At 31.5% G+C, this 20,691-nt stretch overlaps 3 protein-coding genes and 1 long non-coding RNA gene across 7 annotated transcripts; 2 read left to right on the forward strand and 2 right to left on the reverse strand.

The window, feature by feature from the left end:
* Positions 1 to 2,986: 2,986 nt before the first annotated feature.
* On the reverse strand, positions 2,987 to 13,431 carry LOC125050870 (MARVEL domain-containing protein 1-like). 2 transcript variants are annotated; one of them, XM_047650933.1, is made up of 5 exons: positions 13,281 to 13,431; positions 13,066 to 13,147; positions 12,577 to 12,715; positions 4,668 to 4,934; positions 2,987 to 3,699 (listed from the first exon to the last, which is right to left on the reverse strand). In XM_047650933.1, exons 3-5 carry the CDS (start codon positions 12,709 to 12,711, stop codon positions 3,553 to 3,555), a joined length of 549 nt encoding a protein of 182 aa, XP_047506889.1. In that variant the 5' UTR covers positions 12,712 to 12,715; positions 13,066 to 13,147; positions 13,281 to 13,431; the 3' UTR covers positions 2,987 to 3,552. The 2 variants fall into 2 exon arrangements, with proteins under 2 accessions (XP_047506889.1, XP_047506890.1); XM_047650934.1 differs by lacking the exon at positions 13,281 to 13,431 and having other exon boundaries at positions 13,066 to 13,274.
* Positions 10,968 to 11,950, forward strand: LOC125050871. Its single transcript, XR_007117215.1, has 2 exons — positions 10,968 to 11,433; positions 11,832 to 11,950. It is a non-coding gene; the product is annotated as an uncharacterized LOC125050871 (long non-coding RNA).
* Positions 13,432 to 13,773: 342 nt separating the features above from the next.
* On the forward strand, positions 13,774 to 17,043 carry LOC125050872 (plasmolipin-like). Its single transcript, XM_047650935.1, has 5 exons — positions 13,774 to 14,184; positions 14,261 to 14,280; positions 14,815 to 14,920; positions 15,197 to 15,463; positions 15,711 to 17,043. The coding sequence occupies exons 2-5, from the start codon at positions 14,267 to 14,269 to the stop codon at positions 15,849 to 15,851; spliced, it is 528 nt and encodes a 175-aa protein (XP_047506891.1). The 5' UTR covers positions 13,774 to 14,184; positions 14,261 to 14,266; the 3' UTR covers positions 15,852 to 17,043.
* A 708-nt stretch (positions 17,044 to 17,751) lies between these two features.
* Positions 17,752 to 19,613, reverse strand: LOC125051229 (plasmolipin-like). 3 transcript variants are annotated; one of them, XM_047651441.1, is made up of 4 exons: positions 19,273 to 19,613; positions 18,863 to 19,078; positions 18,525 to 18,785; positions 17,752 to 17,984 (listed from the first exon to the last, which is right to left on the reverse strand). In XM_047651441.1, exons 2-4 carry the CDS (start codon positions 18,983 to 18,985, stop codon positions 17,898 to 17,900), a joined length of 471 nt encoding a protein of 156 aa, XP_047507397.1. In that variant the 5' UTR covers positions 18,986 to 19,078; positions 19,273 to 19,613; the 3' UTR covers positions 17,752 to 17,897. The 3 variants fall into 3 exon arrangements, with proteins under 3 accessions (XP_047507397.1, XP_047507396.1, XP_047507398.1); XM_047651440.1 differs by having other exon boundaries at positions 18,863 to 19,071; positions 19,273 to 19,612; XM_047651442.1 differs by lacking the exon at positions 19,273 to 19,613 and adding an exon at positions 19,167 to 19,186 and having other exon boundaries at positions 18,863 to 19,071.
* Between the last annotated feature and the right edge of the window lie 1,078 nt (positions 19,614 to 20,691).

Genomic DNA, 20,691 nt, shown 5'->3' on the forward strand with positions numbered 1-20,691 from the left:
ACCCTGTCAGCGAAGCGACAGCAGAAAGGTCTTTCTCTACGTTGCGCAGAATTAAATCGTGGCTAAGATCTTCAATGGTTAAAGATCGCCTAACCGGACTGGCACTTCTCCACGTTCATGAAAACGTACCCGTTGACGTAAATGACGTAATAACGCGTTTCCGGAAAACACGTTAAAGAAAAATTGATTCAGTTATTAAAATATATGTATTTTGTCTGTTTCGATTTTGTTTGATGGAATCCCTTGTCGTACCATCTCTTCACTTTTGCGAAGTTTAGCGTAATACCCCTCGACATACCTCTAGCTGTTATGACAAATCATTCACCACGGTTATGTAATAGGTATAAATAGGCTGCCTCATTCCGTACGTGATAGTCAGGCCGAGCTAAGCTCGCCAAAACAGCCCGAGCTGAGCTGTAAAGGCCCTAAAGGCCAACAGCGAGATTCCACTTCAAAAAACACGTTGGTCCAACTAGTGTCCAAATTGTGTTTTTTATTTGTTATTTACAGGTAATTTCACAACTAGCAATAATCATTTCAAATAACATTTTGAATTTTGAATGGTAAGACCAAAATTATTGTAAGAATTACACGAGCTACTTTTTTACGGGTATTAAAATTAGTAAAAAATAGATCGTAAAGTTTCATTTGCCATAAGAAATATAAAAGTCGAAAAAAAAACATTTTTAATGCTTCAATGATTTTTTGCCTATCCACATTAAAAGGCCGATTAAAGCTACATTTATTTTACGGGTATTAAAATTAATTAAAAAACCACATTATTAAGTTTAATTTACCATAAGAATAATAAAAGTCGAAAAAAAAACATTTTTAATGCTTCAATGATTTTTTGCCTATCCACATTAAAAGGCCGATTAAAGCTACATTTATTTTACGGGTATTAAAATTAATTAAAAAACCACATTATTAAGTTTAATTTACCATAAGAATAATAAAAGTCGAAAAAAGAACATTTTTAATGCTTCAATGATTTATAGCCTATCCACCAAAAAAATTCCACCGATTAGGTACAACACAAAAAGACCAATTAAGTAAGGGGGCGTCCATAAATTACGTGAGGTGTTTAAGGGGGGGAGGGGGTCGAGTCAAATCTCATTTAATCTTACGTTGGAGAGAGGGGGGGTCTCGGCAAATATCACGCAATTTTTTTTCTGATTGAAAAAAAAAATTAGGAAAACGGTTGACCATAAAGGCCATCTCTGCAACTTCCCGCTAACTCCATACCTAAACGCTCAACATTTCACTTATTTTGTTTTAGTCGTAAATAAAAGCACGAAGCAATTTTTTTTTCTTTTTACAATAACAATCCAACGCGTTTACGTAAGAAACCCACATTTTGAATAATCTCACGTGAGATTAGGGGATGGAAGAGGGGGTTGAATAAAATCTCACGACATCTCACCAGGGAGGGAGGGAGGTACAGAAAATTTAAAAAAACACCTCACGTAATTTATGGACGCCCCCTAACATTTTTTTTTCTATGATTTTGGTAGCTTAGAACCCTGTGGAGTTTTTAAACTTAGCCAGAAGCTATGGAAACTTCTTTTTGTATTTTTAAATTGAAGTCGAATGTTTGGGCAAATCCAGCTAAAACCTAAACTTCTAACTTTAAAACCTTTTTTGAGTAGCTTTAACTAATTTTAAGAAGCTGGGATTTTTTTTACTTGAACATCATTTAAGGCAATCATTTAACAGAAAAAAAACTGCAAAATACCTACAACAAAGAAAGATATGAATTTTTGATACCTCGCTGGCAGAAAACATTCAAAAAACACAAAAAAAATTACAAGTCGAAAACTACAAAAAATCGCGGAACATACATAGGGTATTTTCGTATACCCCCAGGTGTGAGGAATCTAAAAAAAAAATATTGACGTCACTAGTTGGACCAACCTGTATGTACACAATATTGTATGTGTTAAGTTTTTCAAGTGTACAATAAAGAATACATATTTTTAAGTGCAATACTTACGTACATTAATAAAATACCTACTTTTTACTTGTATCTATTGTTATCAAAATTAAATTATAAGTTCTTGACTTGACCACGACTATGTGACCCCCCCCTGGCACCAAAGCTGGATCCGCCCTTGATTATAATGACTGCCGTATTTCAAAATCCATTAGATTTTTACATATTGGAGACATACATAGCCCTAAGTTAGGCTCGACATCGAATCATACCTTAAGGCACACGAAATAGAAGCTAAAATCGCCAGTTAAAATAATTTTATACTTAGACAAACACGTTTTCCACTTTCACTTAAGAGATGTAAAGACTAGAAAATATTGCTTTATAAATTGTTACAGAAAAGATATGATTTATTCAATCGTGTATAAAATAGTTGTATTATAAAAATATATATTAATGTGAGAGCATGCGTGTAGACACAAATATATTCAGCCATTTTTAAGTAAATAAAGTATAGGTTATTTTCTGAGGAAAATTGGTTTAATACTGTAAAAATGGCTCAATATATTCGGTATACAAGGATAAATAAGTATAAATGTTAGAGCTCTCGGCTCTAAAAATAGCGATTGATAAACAAACAAGTTTTTGAAGTTATACTTCTTTAGGCGCGTTATGAAACATTTATGAGAGTGAAATTTTACGATGCGCGCGCACCGTTACACAAAATTAACAGAATGAAGTTAGTTCTAGGTGACATGAAAATCGATAATAACTATGTTCAAGTTGTATATTCTAGTATTTTTATATTTAGAACACGTGTTTCGTAACAGTACAATTTAACAGAGTGAATAAATAAATATTATTTTGGTGTTTTTATTAAATCAATTTCATATACGACGGTGATAGTATTTAGTAATAATAATTTTATTGATGAATTTTAATATTTATCGTTAATCACTACTGCATTTTAGTTATTTTTTTTTCCATACGCCAAAGAAGTATAACTTCTAACGCGTGTACATAAGTACACACACACTCTTTGTTTTTTTTTTATAACACAGCAATGATATTTCTGTCGAATCAATTATTACAGTTGTCAAGAGATTTTTTTAGGTACACCATAGAATCAACCAAGAATAGATATAACTACAGCGCTGCACAATTACACTATCTCAGTACCCTGTGTGTACATATTTTCATGGCGCACAGATCTTTCCTCATGATGCGTTGCTTACTGACAACTTTATACAAATATGAGTACAAAAAAATAAATCGTTTAAGCTTTAAAAAAATCATTTCACATAAACAGACATCAACTGTCATCTGTCAAGACATTTTGAGTTAGCTTGATACGCGGGCAGTAATTAAAACACAAACCAATCAGGTACCTTATGAATTGAAGAGTGGCTAAGAACTATTATCTTAAAAGTTTGCACAAAAATATTCGTTCGCATAGTGAATGCTGCAAACATATCTTGTATATATTTATTTCGTTGCCCTAGAAATACTTTAAAAATCCATTAACTTGAAATATATTTGATAGATAATTGAGTCGTATAGTGCGTTAATAAAAATTGACAATGGTTCTTATCCATTCTGTATTCCTGTATTGCAAGATGTTAATAGCGGCCCCCAGGAGGAGTTATGACTTCAGTAGTCTGTTTTGACACGACACGGGACCCTTGAGCCAGCCCACCCGCTCGCACTAAGCGAAACTTGAGGTACGCATCAATCATGTACGCCAGCGTCGCAGCGAAACCGAAAAACTGGGGAAATTCAATTATGTCACTAATATTAAATACAAATTTCCATTAAAAAATATAATACACTGGGGGGAGAATAAAAACAGTGGTTAAATTATGATTAAACAGTCGGACGATATTCGAAGTATCATTCCGGATTTCATTTTTTTCACGATTTCACGTTTTAAACGATTTCAAAATTCAAAAATCATTTATTCACGTAGGTAACACAATGTACACTTGTGATTCGTCATTAAAGAAATAAATATTAATGCTTCTAATTTTACATTTACATTTGAAGATGCTATTCACCAATAACAATCGAACGAGCGCGTAGTTTCGTTCGTTTGGTTGTGATTGGATAAAACGAAACGCGTATTGGTGTTTTGTTTTACATTCTCACTCCTCCGTTGTATTGATGATTGTAAAAATTTTGTAGGTGAAATTTCTAGGTTTATACGATAGCAAAATGTACATAAATCGATATTTTCTTCAGGGCTGTAAATTAGAAGTAAAGTAAAGCTTCAATACAGTTATCTATAACACTAACATTTTACTTTCTATTATTTATTTATTATTATTTTATCTCCTTTTTAAACACCAACATCAATGTCATGGACAATGACAAATTTTCATCAACGTACAAAGGCTTCGATTTTTGGAGATATTTGGTTAACAACAAGATAAGTACATATTTCTTATAATCCCATTTTCTTTTATAAAAATAAAACTGAATGAATAGAAAATCTAACATCTCATTCTCCGATATCAATAAATTACTGATTGTTAAGCGAGTTGAGTAAAACATTTCAGCAAATATCTTGAAAACTATCCACATGATTACAAACTCCTTTAAATATAGGCAATTCGTACCAAATCTCAATCTATCTATCTAAAAAAACACTGCATCCAGTCAACTCCAGTAACACAACTGTTGTAACCCGGCCATCAAATGAATGTAAACACTATATTTGATATTATAAGAAACTTACGCTTGCTGCATAGTGGGCGTTATCCCCTACAGTAGTAGCAAGTATGGAGGCGATGAGGTAAAGCAGCGACCACACTGCCGCGAACAAAAACTCCAATCGCAGCCACGGGATCTTGTAGAACTTCTCTACGATGTGAAACAGGTAGAAACCCAGTAGGATGCCGGTAAACCAAAAGGCTATCATTGACACCCAACTGAAGTATGCACCCTTGCTAGCAGTGCCCACGCGAGAGCATACCACACAGATAAATCCCAGCAATGACCCACCCTGAAACAAACATTACTATAAATAAGAAATATTTTTTATGTGCACTTTATGTATTAGTAAATAAAAAAAGCAAGCATATAATTATAAAACTAACAACTAAACAATGTTTACAAAAAACCCTATACTAACAGATAATAATAACAATATTAGGTTTCTGTAAAGCAAACCCAAATATTTGTTTAGTGTTCATGTGTTTAACTTTCTAAATAGAATTTCATATTGAAAAACTTGTTATTCTAGCATAAAAGAAACATTATTTTCCACATGCTAAAAATGTGGTAACTGAATCTTATTTATTTATATACATCTATTCTTGTTTTTAGTGCAAATACAAATATGACCAATATTGAATATTATAGAATAAATAAAACAATAATAAGACATGCGAGGTAAGGATAGACATCAAAGAAGACTATCTGAGAAGAAAGTGACATCAAATAAAAAGAAAAAAATATGCATTTTTCAAGTTTCAAAATCTAATCTTCTCAATAAAATTAAAAAGATTTACTTGTGTGTATACAAATTAAATAATTTATTTGATACAACCCTAAAATTTTACCAGCCCCTTTTAACCCTACAATTATGCAGCAATTCTAGAAAATTAAATTGTTTCATAACCTAAAAAGGCCTAAAAAGACTTGTGTTAGAAATAATACTAAATAGTAGATTATAGTTATTTAAAATTAGGATATGGGCACTTATAATGTAATAATATATAAATTTTTAAAATGTCTTGTCACAGTTACCTGAACGAAACCAGACGCAGAACCTATTTCAGAAAGCACCTTTATCTAACAACAGCTAAATTACGTATTCATAATTTCATAGTTTATATACACAAATTATTTTTGGAAATTGTTTCTTAACACGATATAACATACAGGGTGGGCCATAAAGGTGTTGGCGATTTAAATCTTCAATTTCTCGGAAACGCGTGGCGCGGGGCAGCTGCGGGATATGTTGTTAGCTGCGCCGCTTCCTGGAAATTTAGTCGCCATGGAGCAGTACACGGGAGTGCAGCGTGCATTTTGTATCCGAGCGTATTACGAAAACAATAAATCTGTGATTTCTGCACGTTTGTATCGACATGAACACGGTTTACGCGATTTAAGTGAAGTTCCAAGCGCCAATGTCATACGGAAATGGATCAGAATGTTCGAAACAACCGGCTCAACAGTACCAATTACGCCTAGTGGTCGCCCAGCTTCTGCAAGATCAACCGACATTGTGGAGCGAGTTCATGTTTCAGTTCAGGCAAGCGATGATGGTTAGAGCTAACAATTATTGCAACATGATAAAAGACTTTTTGGTGCCAGCTTTGCAAGAACTTCAAGGCAATACCTCGGGGATGTGGTTTCAACAGGATGGGGCCACATGTCATACGGCTAGGGTATCCATAGAGCTGCTGAAAAATGTGTTTCCCGGAAAACTCATTTCGAAAAGGGGGGATATTGAATGGCCACCACGTAGCCCCGATCTCTCTCCATGCGATTATTTTCTATGGGGCTACCTCAAATCGGTAGTCTACGAAAATAATCCGACCAATTTGGAGCAGCTGAAGACGAATATTATTCGGGAAAGTAGCAAAATACCGAAAACAACTTTTAAACGAGTTTTCCAAAATTTGCGACTTCAGTTCCTAGAGTGCCAAGCAGTCGAGGGAGGTCATTAGGACAACACTATTTTTAGGTCTTAAAATTCCTGTGTTTCTAGTTTTTAAAAATACAAATATATTTTTGTTATGTCTCGTAGTTCTTTTTTAATTGAATATTGAAACCGCCAACACCCTTATGGCCCACCCTGTACAATAATACATGTACAATAATAATTATTAAACAATTTATACTTTAGCGAAGTACCAATGTTTATTGTTTTTTTTTTTTTTTTTTTTTTTTTAATTTATTTATTAGCCGGATACAAAGTCCATTGGCAGATTTATTGTTTACATAAAAGTGTGTTGCCAACTGCTACCAAAGGCTTGTAAGTTGTACTCATTGTAGCTATAAATTTAACTGAGAGTTGCTAGATTGAGTATTTTTTTCTCTCTAATGGTCTAAGATCCCGCTATACAACGACCTTCCCCGAGATGCTTATTTAATGAAACTTATTTTATATATAATTTAATATGTCAATAAATATAATCCATATGGGTTGCCTAGCAAATTTCAGTCCAGAGTATGTTTAATTAATTTAAAAAAAAAATATTTTTTTAAACATTTCACCGGTATGATTATTAGATAAATTCTATACCAATCGAAAGTATGAAGCCCATAGAATATGCAAACGTTAGGTTGTTTTTAATCAATTAATTATTTATGTGTATATTTTTTATGTGACACTAAAGTATATATACATCTTTAGTATAAAAGAAGGTTATAGTGATACATATATAATACTACCCTGATTAAAAATATTGATTGAAAAAAGTTCAAAAAATTTACTACATGCAAATTATAAAAAAAAATTTTTTTTTTAATATTAATTAAACATACTCTGGACTGAAATTTGCTAGGCAACCCATATGGATTATATTTATTGACATATTAAATTAAATATAAAATAAGTTTCATTAAATAAGCATCTCGGTGAAGGTCGTTGTATAGCGGGATCTTATACTATAAATAGTAAAGTCAGTGCGTTTCACGAGATAGTTCCCTTCGCCTTTAGGTTGGTAGAACTAAAATCAGTGTTGCTACGGTTTGAAGAAATCAAATCACCAAAATCTGGGGTAAAATACTGCAGTGCAGATAAATTATCATCATTATAAGGCAGACATTTGGTTAAAGATACATGTTTATTCGCTCTCCGTGCGATGGGAAACTGAATAAAACTACCCACGTTTCATAGAAATGTCATAATTATCGAACTCTACAAAGGGTAACGAGGTTGGAGAAAACATAAATCGTGAAATAAAAAAGGAAATTTATTTCGTCTAAAATTTATTCTTTTACTATACGTGTTATCATCTAAAGGACATACATCTGAATCATGGCTTTCATCCGTATCATCCGATGTGACGCTATCATCATCGCCTAATTCAATTATAAAATTATCAATTTCACTGTCTACAGATATGCCATCATGGTGATATTTATCTTCTAGTTTTTTCACGTGGTCGCATTCCTTTTTCCACTCTTCAGCAGGTATACTTGAAAATGCTTCTTCAGTAATTTTAACGACGTTTTACACTTCTTGTCCTACATTTTTTTCAGCGACACGTCGTTTTAGTACACTCCATATTAATTCGATAGGATTAAGGTCGCAATGATAAGGTGGAAGCCTTACTACTTTATGACCATTTTTTTCAAGCATCAGGTCAGCTTCATATTTAAGTGGTTCCTTGTGCTCTTTCACCATCACATATAATTGAGCTATTACCATTGTCGGCAAATAAGTAAGACCTTTACTTATAATCCAATTCTGCATTTGATCTTTCGTACAAGACATAGTTGGTGCTTTGTTAACACCTATCGTGTGGTAGGATGCATAGTCCATTACAATTAAAGACCGAGGAGGAAGATTTGGCAACAACATTTCCTCAAGCCACTTGTTGAAATTATTCCTGTTCATGTCGTCATGATAGTCTCCCGATTTAGACTGGGATCTAAAAATTAATTGTACATTGGGTATAAAGACCATCTCTCCACCAGCATCTACTATTATCCATCGTGGCCCCTTTTGAGTCAGATGATAAAACACCTTCTTCTTCTTCGTTTTCGCTTTGACAACAATTCCCGGCGCAGTATGAAATATGTAATGTAAAGTAATGAATATATGTCTCGTCCAAATAAATAACTGGCCGCTGTTCCCCATTTCGATTGTCTCGTAATTCATTTAAACATCGAAATCGCCATGCTACAATGGCATGTCTTTCCATTAATACTTTCTTTTTGGATTGACATTTTTTGAACAATTAACCCATTTTCTTCATAATCCTCCAAATAGTACGGCCGCCCTTAAAATCAAGGTAATTTCGTAACTGAAGCAATATTTTAGTTACAGTAGGCAACTCCTTTTTAATGAATTTTATGCCGGAGCGCACCAATTTCAAAATCGTCAAGCAAAATGTTGCTTTCCCGGGGTCGACTTTTGCCAGCCCTGCGATTCTGTAACTCACTTTTCGAACTCACACAGCGGTTTTCGCATCGGCGGTCGCTCTGAAATCAGTTGTGAAGCAGTCATTTTATGATTTGGCACTCTGAAAAGGTGGGAGCTTGTAGTTTATTGTTTATCAGAATGCCAAATCATAAAATAACTGCTTCACAACTGATTTCAGAGCGACCGCCGATGCGAAAACCGCTGTGTGAGTTCGAAAAGTGAGTTACAGAATCGCAGGGCAGGCATTGAAATGTTGGTTGACGTACTAGCAGCCACTTCTCCTTCTTTGGAAATTTTGGTTACAGTTTTTTTGGATATACCTGAAGACAAAAAATAATAAGTACAAAACCTGTATTTGGAATGCAATGTAAAAAACAAAACATTAAATTTTTAATTCTTGTGAATTTAGGTAGTATGATATTGTCGGGAATTTTAGGAGTTTTTTATTCGAGGCTGGCAATCCTATTTTGCTTACCTGTCATGGCGGCAACCCGAAAACGAACAAATTCATATAGAATTATTGGCCCTTTGTTTGATTTTTTTTTCACAAAACGTTTCACCTTCAAGACCATCTCCCTTTTACCACTTTTTAGTGTTCTTGTCATGATTAAACGCACAAAACTCTCAAAAATTTGGAAAAAAATATGGAACTCGACAAACCGTGAAACGCACTATAGATAAATTTTCCGTAAGATGTAGAAGGTTCGGAACACTGGGAAGATAAAGATAAATGTTCAGCTGCATTTTATTTTGAATATTTCTTTATATGTAGTACCCATTTTTTCAAGTATGGATTCAGGAAGGACAGCATTGGCCGCTTTTCCTGAGAGAATCACTTATGAATAGAAATAAGAGTTCTTAAAATCAGTATATTCCTCTGTTTATTCTTTACTTTATTAAAGTGAAACTTCTTTAGGCGCATGAGGGTAATTTTTTTAAAAAACGTCACGAAGTAGAGTGTAGAGTGCAAAAAGTGAGAAAGCGATTAAGTGAGAGTGAGAAGGGTGACTTACCTTATAGATATTGTATTTTTGACGTGATAACGTCTTTAAAATCGTTTTAGTCGGGTGACATGTTCAGAAACTTGTGTCACACCAAAACCTCACGAGCGCGATCGCAGGTATAACGAGAGAGAGACGGACCGATCTCCCGTCTCATCTCGAGCGCTGCCAGTCATTCCGTGAATGTATGAAGAAAAATGTATATCATAGTCGAATAAGTAAACTTGTCATTTTACACCCGAAATTTATCATCAAAAGTGTGAATAAAACGATACATGTAATTTAAAATTTGAAAAAATTGTTATCTTCATTAATTCCTTACTTCCCAAAAACTTATATCACTAATAAGACGTTATCACGTAAACATCTCGATCGTAAACCTACTTTACAAACAACCAATATTTTAAAATTAAAATCTTAAAGATAATTATTAGTATTTATAATATTAGTATTTTATGCGAAATAATTTATTGAAATCTCCAGTTGTAAATTAAAATACCACGTGTTTTTTTTATCGAAGAAATATTTTATTTATAATTAAATTAATAAAATTCCTGACATATCATCCTTTTTCCCTACCTCTAAGTCTCGGCAATCTAGTTTTAGATTTGTATAAATACTAGTGGACCCAACAGACGTTGTCCTGCATGATATTTCAAGCGATATTAAACAAAGCATGAAAGTACAGACTGCAGTGCCATCTGCCGGGCTGGTTTGTGAATCTAAACCATCCACGGCTCCACCCAAACGTATACAAAAAAAATCATTCAAATCGGTACAGCCGTTTAAGAGGAGTTCAGTGACATACACACTCACATAAGAATTATATATATAAAGATGAACACGAGTTAAAAATTAGTTTGCCAAAGAAGTTCTGACATGTGTACTTAGCACGCACGCACTTTTTTTATTATTTTATTACTGCTGTAGTTACATAAATATCTCATAACTAGTTAGTCATAGTTGCTAGAAAAAGTAGCTAAATCTAGCTATAAAGTAGCTAAGTTGGCAACACTGCGTTCATTGTTCGGGGAATTACCATCTACAAACAATGCGCGAATTCAGAGCACTATTATTAAGTATTGAGATTCATTTCATTCAGTCATATGTTTAATGCATACGAGAGTACGATTTCTGATACATAAAAAGTAATTATAGAGTTTAGAGCTAAGAGCATTCAAAACTAAGATGGCTAATGGCTGCGCTTGGTGTTTTGTTAGTGCTATCGGCTGGGTCGTGCTAAAGACCGGGAAAGGGCTATGGATATTGACAAAATTGGGTTTCACGACTGTCGGTGTAGCGGCGGGCAGCTTAGCCGCGCTTGCCATGTCAGCTGTTGGAAACGTGCAAGCCGGTAGCGCCATAGCGCGGGCAACCTCTACTGGCATGAGAGCTATGTGGTATGTACCTTTTCAACAATTAGATTAGCCATAATAATATCTGGGATACTCATCCAAATTAATTGAATAATTAGTTAAATTTTAAAAATAATGTATAATATTTATTTAATCAATAAATAAAATAGAGGAAAAAGTATGTTATAGACATATATTTATTTTTAGTTAATACTATGTAGAATTTTCGGAACAAAACACCTCATAAAATAGTAAATTTCTCTTACTAAGTAATGGTCAATTATTACTAAATAATAAATAAAAACAAGATAATACCTTATATATAAGCCAAAGGAACTAAGCTATCTTTGCCATATAATTACATAGAAATCACTCCTGGATCAACATACATACACAAAATCAATATCAAAGATAAAAACATAATTGATAAAAATTTGTTTCAGGTAAATGAGGATGGGCCTTTGAGTTACACTACTGGGTGTTTATTACAGATTTATTCTAATTTCAAATGTATGGAGTTTTTGTAAAATAAAACAAAATATGATTGCAGATTACAAAATGAGCATTTGTTTCATACCATACCTGCTTTTCTGCTTATATACACTTATTGTGAATGTCACTCAAACAGTAAAGTCCATTCAAATGTAACAATTTGAGGGCCAAACTGAACATATTTTGTTAAAGGACACAATTTTATTAATTAGACATGTAGGGGGCGGTCAATACAAGCCTGACAAGCAATAAATAAAATTGCATCCTTTAACAGTTTTGCCTTTGTTTTAGATTCTATTAATTTTTCTACTACAGTTGCCTGAAAGAGATTGCTTATAACTGATGAGTTAACCCTCCTAATTATTAATTTGATTGTACTACAGTATGTTTATGCAACAAAGGGTTTGGTCCTTAGTATAATAATATAATAGAGTCCCTTATATTAAAACCAATAATTTTTAACATACAGAATTGACACTTAGCACTGAGTCTTGACTCTGAATCATAGTGTAAGTGTAATAAATGCATTGTATAGACTAGAAATCATACAAGATAAAATTATTTTTTCTTCACTACTGGATACATATGATATATATAATGACATTCAACTTCCAATCATGTCCGCCTACTTTTATGAGTGAACACTTCAAAGTTACCTTAGCAATACTAATTATTAAAAACTTTTATTATACTCACAACTTGCACAATTTTCAGCAAACCAGGCACAGTTTGCAAATAGGACTTATCAAATCGTATACTTCTGTTGACTGTGGTATTCGATGTTACGGTGGTAGTTGTTGAATGTTGTCCAGGGAAGCCAACCTCTGCCATTTTGCTTTATATAAAAGTAAATAAACATTACCTGATGTCAATAATATATTACAACTTATATAGAATTTAATTTTTTTCTAATTATAAACTACATTATTTACAAAGAATAAAAAGTGACAGTGAATACCTTTCATCTAAAAAACCTACTTATTTTTAAAGCAATACTTAATTCTAATTACATATACCTTTCCGCCCACAAATATTTTATCAATAGTGATAAAACTGATAAGAACATGAAAGAATGTTACAAATTAATATTATTTGAGTAAAATAAATTATTATCTACAAAATTTCAACACATGAGGAAAAACGAGAAGTTATTATTTAAAAAATTATCATAACCATAATACTTACTTATTTGATTTTCAAAACTTATAATATTTTATAAAACGTGACTATTATAAATAATTTATACACTGTCACCATCAGTCACCACCTAAAATAACATTCTAGTTGAGCAAGAAATAGTCATAAATATAGAATTTATTATTAATTCAATGACTTAAAGCAAAAGAATTGCGCTTATAATATTTCACATAATAAAGCAATAAAAATCGTCTAAGTGTTACCCGAAATTGAAAGTATTTCAAAGATTTTTTTAAATTTTTGTACTGGAATCATAGAGAAATAATCTAGACTGAATTCTGGAATTAAGCAACTAATTTGCAAGAAAAGTGAAACTTATGTCACATTTAAAACACAGATGCATATTGCATAATGATTTATTAATTAGATACCACAGATTAGTTAGTAATGTGTATAGACAATAATCATGTTACTATAGAGTATAAATGATTACACTCCTTCGAAAATGATTATCACTTTAATTATTTCAAGCTATCCTTTAAGGCTTAAGCTCTAAGGTATTTATTTACTTACTCTTCTAACTACTACAATCATAAAAATATTTTTAACTGGGTTCAACGAAGTTTACACCTTCAAAATATTAGAAAGTTAAACCACAGGTGAAAGATTCTGTGGTAATAATTATATGAAAGTGCTAAATATGAATAAGTAATATATAATAATAATAATCTGTATTATTATTATTATATATATGTAATCTGTTGGTGTTTGTTATTAATTTTATCATTGTATAATAAACATACGTATTTGTAAATTTTACTTTTAAAACTTTGAGTCAAGCTCCCATTTAATGAAGTTACAATTACTGTCTTAAGGCCTACATCCCTATTTTTACTTAGTTCATCAATTATTGAAAATCATAGCGCCATGCTAAGTTTCGGGATCTGATGATTCTAACATATAATATTCTATTTTAAAAAATGAGTCATATTTACGCAATATCGGTTACTAATTTAGTCAAGGAGACGTGACTATGAGAATATTGTGCTCTTATCAATGTGATGTTGAGAAGTACTAAAGAGTGATAACGGTGTATATGGTTAACATTATTGCTCAAATGATTGGACTGCTAGAGATGTTTTCTTAATAATTTATAAAAACATTGAGGTAAGTTTTACTTAACAGTTACTTGGTAATGCTTATTCCTACTACAGTAAATAAATCTTTTAAAATCTTATTACAGATAAAAATGCCTATACAAAATAAAGCCGCATTTACATTTATCTGACGTGTTGTGTTGTGATGCATCAGAACGGTATCAGTTTCATACATTTAATATGGAAGCGTTCACATTTATTCAATGCGGTGTGTTATGACGGCTTCTGATGTGTCGTGTCACAGGCGATCCCGGTCCGCGTCAGAAAGGGTGAGGTGCGGGGGGCGGTGCCGTGAGACGTCATACCGCATCAGACTAGTGTGCACGCGCCAGTGTTGTGTTATTACGCGTCAGAAATGGACGAAGAGCAACTAATTGAATACGTAAGACAATTTAAAGTGATTTATAATCCAAAATGTAAAGAATATAAAGCCAATAATTCCAACTCTTCTTCAAAATCTGAATCTGAATCGGATAATTCTTGAAAAAACATTGCAAATGTGTGAACTCTCTGGGAGTCAAGACGTAACTGATACAAAAAACCGTCATAATGCATCATAACACGTCATATCAATGTGAACAGTAGCCATCACGACAGAGAGCATCACAACACAACACGTCAGATAAATATAAATGCGGCTTAACACTCAATCGATGGGATCATCTAATGTAGTATTCAATACACAAACAAGATTTGACACCACATATGTGAAGACCAAACAGGGTGTCATTAAAACTGTTGAGATTGTAAGTTTAGTAACAATATGTTAAGTTATTAACAATTTAAAAAAAAACAATACAGAAAATTCAAATAGATCTTATGATTTTTATAGCATTGAATTTTTAAATCTTAAGCTAGATAAATAATGGACTAAGTATGTTTTGACTCTGAGTTTGTTTTAAGTTGATCATTTGGTGGTACTTTTATGTACTACTTCACTACATTGTATGAAAATATTTACAATACAATTGTACTTAATGCAATATTTCTTGGACCCTGCCCTCTTTAAATATTTTTTTTAGATCCTTGACTTGCTAGGCTTTATATGCATTCAGTCTTCAGCATTCTGGTCCAACTGGCGTGGAGTTTATTTTAATGTGACTGCCCACTTGGGGCTGTGGTTTTCTGTGATACTTCTTTTACTGTATATGTTCCACTTAATAGAAAAGTATCATAATATTAAATGGCTACCAATAGAAATGATTGGATGTGGAGTTGTGACATTCCTTTACCTCATAGCATCTACAATTGTGGTGGCTTTTGGAACTGCTACATATTCTGCAGCAGGGGTAAGTAAGCACAGATAGCCTTTTAACAATACCAATAAGATGAGATTTTGTTAATTTTTCTATTTGTAAATTACATAAAACTATTTTCTTACCTATTCCAGTAATTGAACCTTATTTATATTTTAAAAAAAGCATTTATCTGCTTAATGATAAAAATATAAGTTGAATGGAAGTGCTTCCTGTTTTATAAAATCAAGGCAATTGCTAAGAGATGTCACTGCGTTAATATATAATTTTCTTTTTTCAGTTCTTTGGTTATCTAGCTATGGTGTTGTATGGGTTTGAAGCATTCACCAAATTTCAAGCAATAAAGTGTGGTGAATTGGCACAAGGCAGCCGTGTAATTACCAAACAGACACATGTGACTACACCCCCAGCATTACCCTAAAAACTAAACCAGAAATATAAGTTTTTTATATAAGATAATTATTACTAATACAGTCAAAAATAAGGTTTTGTCATTGATTAGCAAACTTTGCAACAAAATCTAAATATTTTCAAACTTAGGTTACTTTTAATAAACATTTACTACTGAAAATTTGTTCATCCATTGCTGATTTAAATAAATCAGGCAGACTTTTACTGAAAGTATCCATTGTTTGATAAAAGTAACAAGTTTTTGTATGTAAGATTAAAATGTTTACCAAAGCTTCTTCCTTAAGTATTATGTATTCTCTTCTGTCCGCCTATTGTCGCAATCACACTGGATAATTAATATTACTAAAATGTTATATAAAACAGTGTGAAAGGCATTTATAGATTTTAAGTTTAATGTATTTGTGCATCCATTGTACTTAGGAAAAATGGCAATCTTTAACTTATAACTTATCATGTGGCTTGATTGTAATTGGTCTTAATATGCTGTTGATAAATAAAGCAATTTAATACTTGTTGTAATCTAACAAGATTATTATAAAAATACTAGAAATTTACAATTTTTATATTCAACAGTATATATTTATTAATAATTATATGTTGTGAAGCAAAATGCTTTTAATATAATATCATTAACACTCAACTTCTGGCTACATGTTAAACAGAGTATTTTTAAAAGATTATCAGATTAAAAGTTGGTAGTAACACAATAAGTCAACACTTATGTAAATATTATTTAGAATGCTCTACGTATATAACTAAAAATTTATATACATACAATTATTTTGAAAGAATTGTCATTTATATGATCCTATATGCTTACACTATGCTAAAAAAAATTGTCCGTCCTCCGCTCAGTCTCATATTAAATATTGTGTATATTTTGTATAACTTTTAAAACACTTATATTGAACCTGTAGATATTTTAGCAATTTTTTTGTATTAAATGTATCTAAAATGTTTAGAAATGTATAAAATATAACTACAATTACATGTTAAATGCATGTGTTTAAGTGAAGCATGTATAAAAGAAATTGGTATGTGTGTAAATTATGACAAGATTCATTTAAATATTAATTAGTTTATAATCTTACATTTACTTGAAATGAAATAGTACTTCACAATCTCAAGTTACTGCTCAGTATGTTTAAAGGCCTGTTTAACAAGTCATTATTTATTCTACAAAATAAAACAATTTATTAATTTTTGCATTTTTAATGTTTTGATAGCTAAATGTTAAACATCATAGATATCAAAATATCAATTAATTGTATAAACTGTTAATACATTGCTACAAATAATACTTAATTTTATACTATTTATAATTTTTAAGGCACTTGACATCTCATAGATGCCATTTTTGTTAAACATAATCTAGTATGCAAACATGATTTAATTGCTATTTGAGGTTTGTATAGGACACAAGTAAACAAAACAAGTTCTTAAGTAACATGTAAATGCATAATAGAAAAATATTTAGTTTTATAGTTATTTGCTTATTAAGTTGTCATATATTATAGATATCAGTCTATTAACACTAACAATAAATATGGCATATTGTTACATGTAGCTTAGGGAGCGTTCAAGTATTACGTAACGTCTTTTTTTTTCTTTTGTAAAACGTTACGATGCTGGGCGGGGATTGAATTACGCGTTATTGTAAATATTATTTTCGACTTTCCACCACATAATGGTAACTTTTCGGTATTGACCCACTTACTGGTCACGAAACGTTTTACTATTGGGTACAGAAAATTGTTACGGTGCGTTACATGGGGGGGAGGGTCAATAAACTCCAAAAATTGCGTGACGTAATACTTGAACGCTCCCTTAATTATAAAACACATCCCTAGCAGCACTGATTTATTTTTATTTATAAAATTAAAATAATGTAATTAGTAAGCTATATTGCTTGATCTTCATTTAAATTAAACCTTAATATTTGCTGGTCCAGTTAATAAAAAAATATTTTAGAAATGTATTGTACAAAATCTACTTGTGTTGCTTAAAGCTATAAAAGTTATATTTTTCCAAATGACTAAGTGTGATAAAATTGTTGTTATTGTGCTGGTAACCCTCTCTTCCAACCTTTGTAGTTTAAGTATGCATCAATACCATATGCCACAATAGCACAAAATCCAAAAAACTGAAAAAGTTGTTATATTAGAAGATTAACAATAATTTATATCACAGTATGGTATAATGGTCAGCTTAGTAGCAAGGCAACGTTGAATAGGATATGTTACTAGTTCATAATATAGTTTTATATTGGCGATGGAAGTTGAAATTTTGTCACTTTTAATAATATTATGTTACATATGTATATATACATAGAAAAACAATGCCAGAAGGCTTTTTGGTGGCCCTTTAAGTATTTGTGCACACTTTTCTAGTAATAAAATAGGTACAATTTTTATGTTTGGCTCTCTTACAGACAGGCTTAGAGTTTATTTCTGAAGTCTTTTACCCTGATAGCTATCTTTGACATTAGTGTAGTTGGCAGTGTATATCAAAGTTTTGTTATGGCAGATATTGAAAATAGTTGAATTGTATAAGAAACATAGCAAATGTTATTCAATGTAAGTATTCAGCTGCAAATATTTCAGTCTCTTCCAAAAATATTTTCTTTTGTCATATTATTATATACAAATAATTTACCTAAATGTAAAATTTTAATAGAACTTACCCCAACAGCATACCCAACACTTTCTCCAATAGTAGTAGCAAATATAGAAGTCCCAATATAAGCCAAACTCATTGCAACGCAGTAGAAAAATTGAATTTTTTGCCATGGTATATTATCATACTTTTCAACAAAATGAAAGAGGTACATTAAAAACAAGAATACTGTTAAAATGTTTCCAATCCAATACAAAATGTTATAGAATATGGCAGATATCCAAGACCAGGAAACTTTGATACAAATAAATCCAATGAAATTACACACCTGTGAAGCCATATTATAATTTATGTAAATATTTTTTAAAGTTATTTATTATAAACTAAAACTTAATAAAGACCTACCACTTCTACTAGCTGAAGGATTCCTGGAGTAGTTTTTAAGTAATTTTTATCAAATTTAAGTTCCTTTTTGGGTGGTGATGGAGGTGGGGCAGGTCCTGGGTTTTGTACAAAATGATCGAACATTGTATAGATCAATCCAAGTAATATTTAAGTAATGTGGAGAATCTGCTTATCACCAAGTCACATATAAAAAATCGTAAACTTCTTATCTGAAATCAAAAGGTATTTACTTTAATCTATTGCTTATACTATTATACCAACATTTTAAATTTACTAATTGTAGCAAGTGCAATATATTACTTACAGCTTTAAGATCATTTATTTTAAATTAGCAAATTTTATTATGTTACAACTGGCACACAATATTTCATTAAAGTTATTCGAAATTTAAAAATGTAACTGATACGAACCATTAGATTATAGTTAACTTCCAGACATAAAACAATTTTAACCAAAGAAATCTTAATATATAAGGAAACTTAATAGCGAAAAACTTGTTTAGTTTGTAAAATAAATGGCATAATTTTCTTTAAGTTTGATTTTAGGTTTTAGAGCGGTTTAGTGTTTACTGCATTAAAAATCAAAACAATACAAACTTAATGTTAATATTTAATATAAATGATGATATTAATTTATCCCTAATGGGAAAGGCAAAGGACTTTAGTCCATAACTTCAATGGCTTATAATATATGGCTTTAATTTGTGCCAACTGGGTACAAGGTACTTCGCCAGTGTCGTGTAGATGGAGAAGGCGCGAAGGAGATTGATCTGTGAAAATAATAAGTATAGTCCTTTTCATGAAAGAAGTCCCCCAGACGCGGCGCTGCAATCGCATAACGTAATGTTGCCATTTATGAGTAAAAAATTTACCTATTTTATTTACATTTAGCAGATGTAATTTATCAAATACTATTGTTTTCAGCATACTTCGATGAAACAATATTTCTGTTATGTAAAAAGTACATTTGTATTTACTTATATTAGCGGTGTTCTACCTACTTACAGGGAAAAGATGAGAAAATAGCGTAAAGAAAAGCAATACAATTTTTTATTCAGAGTTTTATTGCATAATTGTTGGGTTACAATTTTTTTCGAAGTACACGCCGCTATTATACCTTCGTTTGTAATTCTTGTTACCTGCAATTAAATTATGTACAATTAAAAATTATAGTAACTTTAAGTTTATAATGCTTATGTAATATGTAATATGTTTTAATTTCAGTTACCTAGTCTCATCGCGTTATGTATTTATTCAATTTTGTCGCAAAAACGAATTTATATCATAAAAGTCCCATCAATACAGCAAAAAATTATTAAATGGCAACTCTAAAAAGTACCTGTTATGGCGCCAACTCTCTTCCGAACATAGTTTAGTGGTATTAAAACACCTTGATTCTTATGTTCCGCTTCACAGAACTCTTTCACCTTTAATTTCATTTCTCGAGCCGAACTTTTTACAACTTTTGGCATTGTAATCAATCTTTAAAATGCACTAAGCTAGTTAAAAATTCACAAAAATCTACCACAACAAACGAACTTGATAACATCGACGAATGACAACATTGCCGACCTGTCAAATTTAGTTCCAAAAATCACCGCGGGACTTCTTTCATGAAAAGCACTATAAGTTAATTTTGAATATGCACAAAAAAAAAATAGTTGAAATTCTATTGTTAGTTTTAAGACTGCATAGACAACACAAATATGAGCAATAACATTATTAAATACTATTTCCTATTTATGAATAATTTATATATATATTACACTTTTATTTTATTGCTTTCTATATATTTATATAAAAATCTACAATATGGACTAAACACAAACA

Source organism: Pieris napi, chromosome 7 (genome assembly GCF_905475465.1).
Source record: "Pieris napi chromosome 7, ilPieNapi1.2, whole genome shotgun sequence".
In the NCBI taxonomy this organism is placed as follows: Eukaryota; Metazoa; Arthropoda; class Insecta; order Lepidoptera; family Pieridae; genus Pieris; species Pieris napi.

Excerpts from the sequence above, each read along its gene's own strand:
- LOC125051229 (XM_047651441.1), bottom strand. The coding sequence starts at position 18,985 with ATGTTCGATCATTTTGTACAAAACCCAGGACCTGCCCCACCTCCATCA. Across the intron at positions 18,786-18,862 it reads TCCTTCAGCTAGTAGAAGTG|GTGTGTAATTTCATTGGATT; the intron begins GTAGGTCTTTAT and ends ATGGCTTCACAG. Across the intron at positions 17,985-18,524 it reads GTGTTGGGTATGCTGTTGGG|TTTTTTGGATTTTGTGCTAT; the intron begins GTAAGTTCTATT and ends CAACTTTTTCAG.
- LOC125050870 (XM_047650933.1), bottom strand. The coding sequence starts at position 12,711 with ATGGCAGAGGTTGGCTTCCCTGGACAACATTCAACAACTACCACCGTA. Across the intron at positions 4,935-12,576 it reads TGCTGAAAATTGTGCAAGTT|GGTGGGTCATTGCTGGGATT; the intron begins GTGAGTATAATA and ends TGTTTGTTTCAG. Across the intron at positions 3,700-4,667 it reads ACGCCCACTATGCAGCAAGC|TTTTTCGGTTTCGCTGCGAC; the intron begins GTAAGTTTCTTA and ends GAATTTCCCCAG.
- LOC125050872 (XM_047650935.1), top strand. Across the intron at positions 14,921-15,196 it reads TCATTAAAACTGTTGAGATT|ATCCTTGACTTGCTAGGCTT; the intron begins GTAAGTTTAGTA and ends TATTTTTTTTAG. Across the intron at positions 15,464-15,710 it reads CTACATATTCTGCAGCAGGG|TTCTTTGGTTATCTAGCTAT; the intron begins GTAAGTAAGCAC and ends TTCTTTTTTCAG.